Below are 11964 nucleotides of genomic sequence, written 5' to 3' on the forward strand. Positions count from 1 at the left end.
GTCAATATTTAATCTGCACGACTATGCTTTCTCAGTGCATGCTCTTCATCTTCCTCGTATTAGCTATGAGACGTGTTACCGATGAATAGGCTAGCGTATTATGTCATATTTACACAATTTAAAGGTAGTATTTTTCAATCATGTGCTAACATTATACTGATATTTTAACACAGTTAGCCTATTAGTTAGCCTTAATGCTGGAATGTAGGCAGTGGAAACGTGTTTTTTGAAAGTCCTACTAAGAACAAAGCATTTATGCTTTAATGCTAACGATTGTACATGCCCGTCTCCAACAGTGCTCTTTAGCATTTGATTTATTTGGCACTTTATCTCGTTAGCATGTGTGTCCTTTATCTACTTTTTACATCTCCACTGTAAATCTGTACTAGTCCTTTGTAATAGATGCCATCTATCACATACAACAGCGTAAGATTAGCGAGACTAGCATAAATAGTTATGTGATATGCTAACATTATACTCATATTTTAAAACAGTTAGCCTATTAGTTAGCCTTGATGCTGGAATGTAGGCAATGGAAACGTGGTTTTAGAAAGTCCTACTAAGAACAAAGCACTGTGTAGCTTTAATGCTAACGATTGTACATGCCGGTCTCCAACAGCGCTCTTTAGCATTTGACTTATTTGGCACTTTATCTCGTTAGCATGTTACGTATTTGTGTCCTTTATCTACTTTTTACATCTCCACTGTAAATCTGTACTAGTCCTTTGTAATAGATGCCATCTATCACATACAACAGTGTAAGATTAGCGAGACTAGCATAAATAGTTATGTGATGTGCTAACATTATACTCATATTTTAAAACAGTTAGCCTATTAGTTAGCCTTGATGCTGGAATGTAGGCAACGGAAAAGTGTTTTTAGAAAGTCCTACTAAGAACAAAGCACTGTGTAGCTTTAATGCTAACGATTGTACACACCCGTCTCCAACAGCGCTCTTCAGCATTTTACTTATTTGGCACTTTATCTCGTTAGCATGTTACGTATTTGTATCCTTTATCTAATTTTTACATCTCCACTTTAAAGCTGTACTAGTCCTTTGTAAGAGATGCCATCTATCACATGCAACAGTATAAGATTAGCGAGACTAGCATAAATAGCTATGTCATGTGCTGACATTATACTCATATTTTAACACAGTTAGCCTATTAGTTAGCCTTGATGCTGGAATGTAGGCAGTGGAAACGTGTTTTTAGAAAGTCCTACTAAGAACAAAGCACTGTGTAGCTTTAATGCTAACGATTGTACACGCCCGTCTCCAACAGCGCTCTTTGGCACTTTAGCATTTGACTTATTTGGCACTTTATCTTGTTAGCATGTTACGTATTTGTGTCCTTTATCTACTTTTTACATCTCCACTGTAAATCTGTACTAGTCCTTTGTAATAGATGCCATCTATCACATACAACAGCGTAAGATTAGCGAGACTAGCATAGATAAAAAATGTTAGCATGTGATATGCTAACATTATACTCATATTTTAACACAGTTAGCCTATTAGTTCCATAATTAGGCCTAAATGTAAGAATGAATGATGCTGTTTCATTCTTCATTCTCATTCTTTTACACATATTGAGAGCTCTTAATGGATGAAAGAAGAGGACAATGTTATCCCGCGCCTAACAACAAAAAGCTCCTTGTCAACCGTGTGCTTTGTAATCAGCTGCACTTCACTGTCTTCTGGCGGTGACGGTATGTGTTCACGATGGAGGGGGGGGGGGGGGGGGGGTGGTTGGAGGAACGCGATGATGTAATGGCCCCTGAACATGTGTGATGTCATCGTAGGAGACATGGAGGAAATTAGTTTTAAATGTGACATTGGTACAGCGTATCACACATATCGTCAACGACGTCACATATGAAACTTAAATTTAAACTTTATTTTCCTGACATGGTTGACATGTAATTCATCTTCTCCAGCGGCCTTGTGGTACTGTGAAATATATAATAGTCTAATCAAATGTGTGCTAACCTTACCTTGTACAGTAAAATGGTTATTTTGACATCACCTCCCCCCTCTGGTCCAGCTTGGTATTGCAGCCTCATTATATAGTCTGACATCAGTGAGGTGGCCAATAACAGCAAAAAAAAAAAAATCTTCCTCATGTACTCTATATCTCTATTATTCCCCCCTCACCTAAAAAAACGTGCTCGGAACCTCTCTATGACATGATTGGAACCCTGGGGGCCTCATCTTGCAGCGTTTAAAACAATTACGGGATTTTTGTTTTGTCTCCTTTGTCTCCTTCCTGTGCAATGTGGCGTATATTTCCTGATGATGATGATGATGATTCTGTTTACGCTTGGTTCTAAGCCGCGTCACAACATGGAAAAGTGACTTGTGGTTGTGGTTGCCCACCGCAGAACCGCCAGCTGCTGAGGGACAGTTTCATGGTGGAGCTGGTGGAGGGAGCCAGGAAGCTGCGACACGTCTTCCTCTTCACCGACCTGCTGCTCTGCGCCAAACTCAAGAAACAAATCGCCGGGTAAAAAAAAAAAACAAACCCAACACAATCCCGATATAGTGGCCTGGGGTGTTTGTTTATTTACTCAACTGCAGAGAGTACTAGGAATCTATTAGGGGTTAAGCTTTCATAATAAGCTTTTATTTCTACACATTTATTTTGACGAGGTAATTACATTCTATTGTAAGCTTCAGCTTTACAGATGCCATGTCATATCTGACATGACGGTACAAGCAATAGTAAAGGTAATCATTACAGCCACCAATTTGTATTCCTAAAGGGGACAAATGAAGTGTCTATTTGAGGTGTGGTGTTTATTATGCACCACTTAATTGGGGGGCTGGGGGGGGCGTCTATTAGAGCGGAGGTCATTATTTGGGGAAATATAGTCATCTCCCCATTCACCCTGTGTCCCGCAGTAAAAACCAACAGTACGACAGTAAGTGGTACATCCCGTTGAGCGAACTCGCCTTCCAGGGACCCGAGGAGGCCGAGCCCCTCACCGTCCCGCAAGTCCCCGACGAGGAGTTGGACGCCATGAAGGTGAAGATCTCCCACCTCCGCAGTGAGCTCCAGCGAGAGAAGGTACACCCAGGGAAGGAAAGATAAAAATAACTCGGAGATTTTATGGTGACATTTGTTTTTCTGCCACCCCCTTTGACCCCGTCCCCCCCACAGAGCGCTAACAAGGGCTCGAAGGTCATCGACCGTCTCAGGAAGAAGCTGTCCGAGCAGGAGTCTCTGCTGCTCTTGACGTCTCCCAGCATGCACCTTCGAGTTTACAACAAGAACGGCAAGGTGAGGATTCTTTATTTGTTGTCACCAGCGGTGTTCCCCAGGGTTCAATCTTAAGCCCCCTCTTGTTCAGCATTGTATTATTTCTTTTTCAGACACAACCACACTAACTTTGATGTTGTTTACATGTTAGCTGCTTCAGCTAAGATTGCCATTCTAATTCTCTGAATTTGTCTGCCTTTTCAGAGCTACAGCTTCCTGATTTCATCCGACTATGAACGAGCAGAATGGAAAGAGCTCATCAAGGAGCAGCAGAAGAAATGTATGTTTCTTATCGTTGAAGTTATTTACTACCCTTTGAGGTCCAAAAACTTTTGATTTATTTTCATATCAGCATTTTTTTGCTCATATCGAGCCAATAATAAGTATCAATAATCATCAGACATCGCTAGTTATAATGTATAATGTATAATTCAACTACTGCAATCAGGGCGGCACGGCGGTCGAGTGGTTAGCGCCCAGACCTCACAGCTAGGAGACCAGGGTTCAATTCCACCCTCTGACATCTCTGTGTGGAGTTTGCATGTTCTCCCCGTGCATGCGTGGGTTTTCTCCGGGTACTCCGGTTTCCTCCCACATTCCAAAAACATGCTAGGTTAATTGGCCACTCCAAATTGTCCGTAGGTATGAATGTGAGTGTGAATGGTTGTTTGTCTATATGTGCCCTGTGATTGGCAGTCCAGGGTGTACCCCGCCTCTCGTCCGAAGACAGCTGGGATAGGCTCCAGCAACCCCCGCGACCCTCGTGAGGAAAAGCGGTCGAAAATGAATGAATGAATGAACTACTGCAATCAATAGTTATTAATTTTATTACCAAATGATGCTATATGTCTGTTGTTTATCTGTAAGGTTTTAAAGCCTCTTCGTTAACGTCCATGGAACTTCAAATGCTGACCAACTCGTGTGTCAAGCTGCAGACGGTCCATCACATCCCGCTAAGTATCAACAAGGAAGGTAAGCGACTTGTTTCATGACGTATGATACGCAGTATGGCAGTCCATTCGGATAAAGTTGCAGTTTGTGGAGATGTAAAAATAATCTGCATCCAGCCAAATGTTTTTGATATGATATGACTACGCTCCAACACAAACACTCTGTTTAAATACTTTTTTGTCTCTTTGCAGAGGATGAAGCGCCGGGTCTCTACGGCTTCCTGAATGTAATCGTCCACTCCGCCTCCGGCCTCAAACAGAGCTTGAGTGAGTCACACAGACGCAAAAGCAAACACGTCAGAGCAAATTAACGTTAAGTTCTTTGCTCATTCGTTGAGTCGTGTTCACGATAAATGCAGCTCTTAGCCGCTAGTCTGCTACTTCAAGCACAGCCCACATCTAAAATCATTTGCTAATATGTCGCGTGTTGTTTGTGCTTGTCAGATCTGTATTGCACATTGGAGGTGGACTCTTTCGGCTTCTTTTCCAATAAAGCCAAGACGAGAGTGTATCGATACACCACTGAACCCAAATGGAACGAGGTAAGTGACATATATATTGGGACACTCATAGGAAGAAATCTGTGCTTTTTTGGCCCAATACTTTTCCATATGTACCTCACAGAGGTATATTAAATGAACAATACCGTATTGTATTATTTTTAAAAGAAAACAGTACGTTTTCTTATCTTTATTTCATTCGGAACCGTACAAGCACTGACAAAAGTTTTTAAAGTGTGTTTTGTTGCATATATAGCTTATTTCCAGAACAAAACAAAAGTATTGGGACAGACCAGTTAAACAATAAATGAATTTTTGTATTTCCCAATACTTCTGTCCATGCATGTTTTCTTTATTCTTTGTAGAAGAAAATCGTAAAAATAAATAAATAAAAATAAATAAATAATAAATACATTTTAGTTTTCCAGATTTTTTTATGTGTGCTTTGTTGCATATGTAGCTTTATTTTCAGGACAAAAGTATTAGGACAGGCCTGTTAATCAACCAATGGATTTTTGTCCCAATATTTTTGTCCATATTTTACAGAATATTTTGTAGCCATTGCTGAAAGTCTGATATGTTTTTTGTTTTTTTTTGGCTTTTATTTTTTTCACATTTCCAGAACAAAACAAAAGTATTGGGACAGCCCAGTTAAACAATAAATGATTTTTTGTATTTCCCAATACGTTTGTCCATGCATGTTTTCTATATTCTTTGTAGAAGAAAATTGTAAAAATAAATAAATAAAAATAAATACATAATAAATACATTTTATTTTTCCAGATTTTTTTATGTGTGCTTTGTTGCATATATAGCTTTATTTCCAGGACAAAAGTATTGGGACAGCCCTGTTCATCAAGCAATGCATTTTTGTCCCAATACTTTTGTCCATATATGTTATTCTATTCTTTGTAGAAGAAAATCGTAACAAAAGTGTATTTTGTCACGTGATCTTTATTTCCAGAACAAAACGTGTCATACGATGTCACAATGTCACTGCTTATTGTGAGCACTGACATGTATTGGGACACCCTGTTTAATCAAACCATGCATTACTGTCCCAATACTTTTGAGACATGGTTTACAGTCTATTTAATGTCCTGTGCTGAAAGTCTAGATGTGCAAGCACACAAGCACGTACGTGCACGTGAACGGCATAGCTGCATGGAGGAAGAAAAGCTGTGAGACCCAATCAGTGGCGTGAAAGGGGGGCGGGGGGGGGGGGGGGTTGCATCTGCAGTGAAAGTCTCTGAGGAGTTTGTTCAGCAAAGTGGAAGTAATATCCGCTAATGAGGAGCTGCTGGTGATGACTGCGTCCACATGTGAAGTCGACCAAATGTGAAGCGTTAAATAATTACAGACGGCGTTGCACGGATTTTGAAAAAAAAAAAAAAACTCCTTCCTCTGACCCGCTCCCGAATGTGTAGTAAATCAGGCTTCTCTACACATCTTAAAATACAGCCATTCAGCTCCCACATGTTTGACTTGTCTTTCTCTTCAGTAAATTGGCTAACCTAGCATGATGCTAAAATGTGAGTGTAATATTAGCATGTTAGCATCACATAGGTATTGCTAACATTTGTGTCATCCTGTCAAATCATCGGCATCCGTTATGCTGGAACAGTGTATATGTAAAAACTGCGCATTTTGAAGTGGCCTTTTATTGGGGCCAGCCTAAGGGACACCTATGCATGTGCAATAACCACGCTGATGAAATGAGCTTCAAAATCAACTCTATCCCGACTTGTGCGTGTGTCCATCAGGAGTTCGAGATCGAGCTGGAGGGCTCGCAGACCCTGCGGCTGCTCTGCTACGAGAAGTGCTACAACAAGACCAAGCAGAACAAAGAGGACGGCGAGAGCACGGACCGCATCATGGGGAAAGGACAGATCCCGGTATGGCATGACGTCAGCCTCCTTTCCGCAGAGCCTTCTCGTTGGACTCGCTTATCACGAAGCGTGAATGTTGTGCCGCGAATGATTTAAAGCCAGCGTGAATTTGTTTGGGATGAGATGACGTAATGAGAGGACGCTCGGGGGGGGGGGGGCATGGCTCTCTCTGAGGACCGCTCACATGGGAATAAGTGCTTTTCTTCGCCGCTTCTAATAGAATAATAATATTATTTTCATCAAGCCACCAGCCTCCAGCATAATAACAACTCCAACAAAGGAGAGGCAGACTCGTGTTAAAAAAAAGCACAACAAAAAGTGCTACGCCAAAAAAAAGCTTTTATTTTTATGAATGGGTGTGACCTGAGCACGTGCTTTCACTCAGCACAAGCAGACAATCCTCTCCTAATGTCTTAAAAAGATCACATGATATATGATATATAAATAATGCACTCTTTGTGTGGCTTCACGTGTGAGTGACGCCGTCCTCTAGTGGTCGGTCTGTGTCACTACACCGATGATGTCATCCCAAACAAGCTGCACAAACCACTGCTTTGTTTGGCTGCCTTTACACATATCTTAAAAATAAAATGAAAAAAACTGAAATATATAAACTCATATTTGTACTGCACAGGTCAGGTTTGGAAATAAGAAATATGATAAATTAATTTTAGACAAGTTTCTTTTTCCTGCTCACTGGTGACTGGGTGAGAATCACTGCAATGACGTAATGTGCGATGTTATGTGGATTATTTGGTAACAGTAACAGTAACAGTGACAGGCCCTCATGCTAACCACTCGGCCAACATTTGAAATGATACGTGAAGTATTTTATCAACCAAAAACATATTGTCTGTGATATATTGTATGTATTAACAGCTCCAAATGAACTGAACATTGAAGTTAAGCTAAAAAAAAATCTATTTTTCTCTTCAGTTGTAGCACCTTTGAGTCACACTCTGTGTTGTGTTCAAAGACACAAAGTAATGTAAGCTGAACGCATACGTTTTGAGTATAGATGTGTTTTCTGTGTGTACTTAATGCATCAAAATGTACTTCCGCGGTATGAGTTACGTTCGTGAGTGATAAGAATATTCACTTATTGTTTTTAAAAAAAAACATTTGACATCCCAAATAATGAGACAGTCGATCTCACAGCAACTGTGGTGCGTTCAAGGACCATGAAAACAAAGTGCCAATCTCTACCTTAGTGAAATAGCATGATCAGTGAAGCATAGAGACATGAACATGCTTTCCAACAGTGGTACATTCTACCTGTATTACTTCATATTAATGAATGATTCTCGAGGCAGCGTGATTTTTTTCTGCAGAAAAAAAGCATCCTATTTTTGGAGGAAATAATGTTTTATTTTTAGAATAATTTTTGGGGACCATAAATGTCAATATATACAGGGATACACCATAAAGCCATGAATAATCTGTTTGGGGATTACCAAAAATGTTGACAAAACAAAAATGAATAAATAAATCAATAAATACAATGAAAATAAATAAAACTTAAATATTGCAAACCTTGTACACAAGAAATTTTATAGTAATACTGATATTAATGATAGTAACACTGATAACTTTTACAATAATTACAATAATACTACAGATGATTAAAATATTTTTCTTAATATTATGTATTTTATAAAAATAAAATAAAAATAATCTTTTATATTTTATAAAATAAAATAAAATAATAATAGTACAGATAGTGATAATATTTTTATACATTGTTAACATCATAATAATAATAATACAGATAATGATATTGTTATAACAATAATAATGATTGTTGTTATTATTTGGCATTTTTACAAACACATTTCAGACACTTATTGACACGACAACAATGGTTAAAAAAATAATACAAACATTTAAGACAGCTGGGATAGGCTCCAGCACGCCGATGACCCTGGTGAGGATAAGCGGTAGAAAATGAATGAATGAATTTAATATAATTTTACAAAATATATATTTATTAAACAGAACAAAGCAAGCAGCAAAGCGCAGACGAATATCGTTTGTATCAAAAAGCATGTGCAAATATTTTTGTCAGTATTAAATGGGTGAGAATGTAGTCTATGTATATTGTTTGTAGTCCATAATCCATAAAACAAAGCATCCTCGACAACACAAAGGAGGTAAACACTTGAAAAATGAAGGAATAATAGTTAAAGGTGTCATTTTATGTGACAAAGAGTGCGAGAAGGACGATGTACTTCATCGTTTCATAAACCCGAAGGCGCTTTCAGTCGTCCGCTCAGTCGTCTAAGACATGGGTAGTATGATTCATGTCAGCTTTACATGCTAACAGATGGCTCAGACACGCTAATAGACACGTGACATGCATGTACACAGCGTGTTTATGCACTAGAATTAGCAATGAAGTGTACACTGGATCCTTGTATAGTCACGTGACACCATTGGCACCCGGATGCTAGGTCATGCTAACATTGTTTGTGTGTGGTTTTCCCTCACTCAGCTGGACCCGCAAACTCTGCAAGGCAAAGATTGGCAAAGGACGGTCATTCCCATGAACGGGGTGCGTCCGTCCACATGTGAAATCTTCTGTTAGCCACATTTACCTCCATTTCAAGTCTGGTTGTTTTGCTATTTAACGTCTTATTTCCTGTGACAGATCGAGGTCAAACTATCCATGAAGTTCACCAGCCGGGAGTTCAGCCTGAAGAGAATGCCCTCCAGGAAACCCATGGGCGTCTTCGGAGTCAAGATCTCCACCGTGACCAAGTGAGTTTTCACATTTTGTGCGATATTTTAATCCGTTTATTTATGTCTCCATTTTTCACGGATTTTAAATACGTCACAATTGTGTGTGTGTGTAGCTTTAATGCTAATGAGCCGTGGTTTTCCACACCCACTTTCTACACATACACTTTAACTCTGCACTTGTCCAACGTAATAGATGCCGTACATCTTATTCATGATGTCGGGATGTCCGATAATTATAAGTACCGATAATTATCGGGCCGTTATCAGCATAAAAACGCAACTGATATCGGTACCCCGATCATAAAAACGGATATTTAAAAAATGCTGTATTCAACACACAGGAGATATGTCATGTTACACATATCGGTTATCGGTATCAGCTGATATCGGAATAGGAAAATGGGAGTTGGACAATATCGGCATATGCCTTGAATGCATTACATTCACATTTCAACGGCCTTTTTTACATCATAATTAAATAAGATTTTAAAGTTGCACGAAATGTCCACTGTCAAGGCACTGTCACTAAAGACAGCATGCTAACGTTAGCTTTGAAGATACGATGCTTTGCTAGCATGCAGTTGGAACCGCTAATGTCAAATACCCCTGAGGTGGTACGATTTCTGAAATATACAACTCAAAAGTCTATCAGAATTACGTAAAACGTTAGCGAGACTAGCATTGCTACATACGTATGTGTGCTAAAGCGCTAACATTACGTTCACATTTCAACGGCAGCAACATGCTAGGGTGCCATATTTGCTGAAGAAACACAACATGATCAAACTTACAACGGCCACGTCTGGAGCTGGTCGACGGATAGGGCTCTGGGATGTATTTTAAGATGTGTAGCGAAGCCTGTTTTACGTCATAATTAAATAAGCTTTTAAAGTGCCCAAAATGTCCACTGTCAAGGCACCGTCACTAAAGACAGCATGCTAACCTCAACGTACGTCACAAATCCTCACGAGCTTTGAAGATACAATGTTTTGCTAGCACGCAGTTGGAACTGCTAACATCAAATACCCCTGAGGTGGTATGATTTGGAATTCATTTCTGAAATATACAACTTTAAAGTTAGAATTTCAGATCTCCATTCAGAATTACGCAAAATGTTAGCGAGACAAGCATAGCTACATATGCATGCTAAAGCGCTAACATTACATTCACATTTCAACAGCAGCGATATGCGTAGCCTGCTTTACATCATAATTAAATAAGCTTTTAAAGTTGCACTAAATGTCCACTGTCAAGGCACCATCACTAAAGACAACATGCTAATGTTAGCTTTGAAGATACGATGCTTTGCTAACACGCAGTTGGAACTGCTAACATCAAATACCCCTGAGGTGGTATGATTTGGAATTAATTTCTGAAATATACAACTCGAAAGTCTATCAGAGTTTCAGATGTCCATTCAGAATTGAGTAAAATGTTAGCGAGGCTAGCATAGCTACATATGTGTGCTAAAGTGCTAACACTACAGTCACATTTCAACGGCAGCAACATGCTAGGGTGCCATATTTGCTGAAGATACAATGTTTTGCTAACACGTAGCTGTAACTGCTAATGTCAAATAATCCTGAGGTTGTACGATTTGGAATACATTTCTGAAATATACACCTCGAAAATCACATACATTTAGCGAGACTAGCATAGCTGTGTGTGCTAAAGTGCTAACATTACAGTCCCATTTCAACAGACATCTGTAGCTGAGTTTTATTTTGTGTATATTATACTTAAAAACGCTGCTAAAGTTGCACCCAAGCTCATTTTCAAACCATCAGTTTGTCAAAAAAAAACACAGTTCGTACTTCTGACATCAAATACCCACAAGGTAGTACAATTTGGAATATACTTATAATTAAAGTATACACCGGGAAAGTTTATCATCACTTCGAATTAAGTCAAACGTTAGCAAAAGTAGCATAGTCATGTGTGCTAAAGTGCTAACATTAGTCACATTTTAGCAGCAACTTCATGCTAGGTTAGCATACTTGCTGAAGAAAAACATACATGGCAGATATCTGACAAGAGTTTTGTTGAAGTACATATACTTACTTGTGCGTCCTTCCACGCAGACGCGAGCGTTCCAAGGTGCCCTACATCGTCCGCCAGTGCCTGGAGGAGATTGAGCGGCGGGGGATGGAGGAAGTGGGCATCTACCGGGTGTCCGGGGTGGCCACCGACATCCAGGCCCTGAAGACAGCCTTCGACACCAGTGAGTGGCCTTCAAGTCAAGCCGCAAGTTTTTTTTACTCTTTGTCCGTCGTCGCTAAGCTCTCTGTGTCGCCGTGCGTAGACAACAAAGACGTGTCTGTGATGATGAGCGAAATGGACGTCAACGCCATCGCCGGTACCTTGAAGCTGTACTTCCGCGAGCTGCCGGAGCCGCTCTTCACCGACGAGCTCTACCCCAATTTTGCAGGCGGCATCAGTACGTCGGACAACTTTTTGGCGTCCTTTTTCACCTGTACGTTAATCTCTGCGTCTTTTCCTCCGCAGCGCTGTCGGACAGCGTGGCCAAGGAGAGCTGCATGTTGAACCTGCTGCTGTCGCTACCGGAGCCCAACTTGGTCACCTTCCTTTTCCTTTTGGACCACCTGAAAAGGTACGGCAATCAAAG

The 11964-nt window shown here is 40.0% G+C and overlaps 1 protein-coding gene across 1 annotated transcript in view; it reads left to right on the forward strand.

Annotated features, from left to right (window-relative positions):
• Positions 1 to 11964, forward strand: part of LOC131106980 (breakpoint cluster region protein-like) — a 92115-nt gene that overhangs the window by 68677 nt on the left and 11474 nt on the right. The window contains exons 9-21 of the mRNA XM_058056585.1: positions 2383 to 2504; positions 2903 to 3068; positions 3162 to 3281; positions 3465 to 3540; positions 4128 to 4232; positions 4403 to 4477; positions 4655 to 4752; positions 6474 to 6605; positions 9091 to 9150; positions 9247 to 9356; positions 11420 to 11559; positions 11641 to 11775; positions 11844 to 11949. Of these exons, the coding sequence (XP_057912568.1) occupies positions 2383 to 2504; positions 2903 to 3068; positions 3162 to 3281; positions 3465 to 3540; positions 4128 to 4232; positions 4403 to 4477; positions 4655 to 4752; positions 6474 to 6605; positions 9091 to 9150; positions 9247 to 9356; positions 11420 to 11559; positions 11641 to 11775; positions 11844 to 11949 (1445 nt within the window). The remainder of the gene's footprint in view (positions 1 to 2382; positions 2505 to 2902; positions 3069 to 3161; positions 3282 to 3464; positions 3541 to 4127; positions 4233 to 4402; positions 4478 to 4654; positions 4753 to 6473; positions 6606 to 9090; positions 9151 to 9246; positions 9357 to 11419; positions 11560 to 11640; positions 11776 to 11843; positions 11950 to 11964) is intronic.

Source organism: Doryrhamphus excisus, chromosome 19 (assembly GCF_030265055.1).
Source record: "Doryrhamphus excisus isolate RoL2022-K1 chromosome 19, RoL_Dexc_1.0, whole genome shotgun sequence".
Classification (NCBI taxonomy): Eukaryota; Metazoa; Chordata; class Actinopteri; order Syngnathiformes; family Syngnathidae; genus Doryrhamphus; species Doryrhamphus excisus.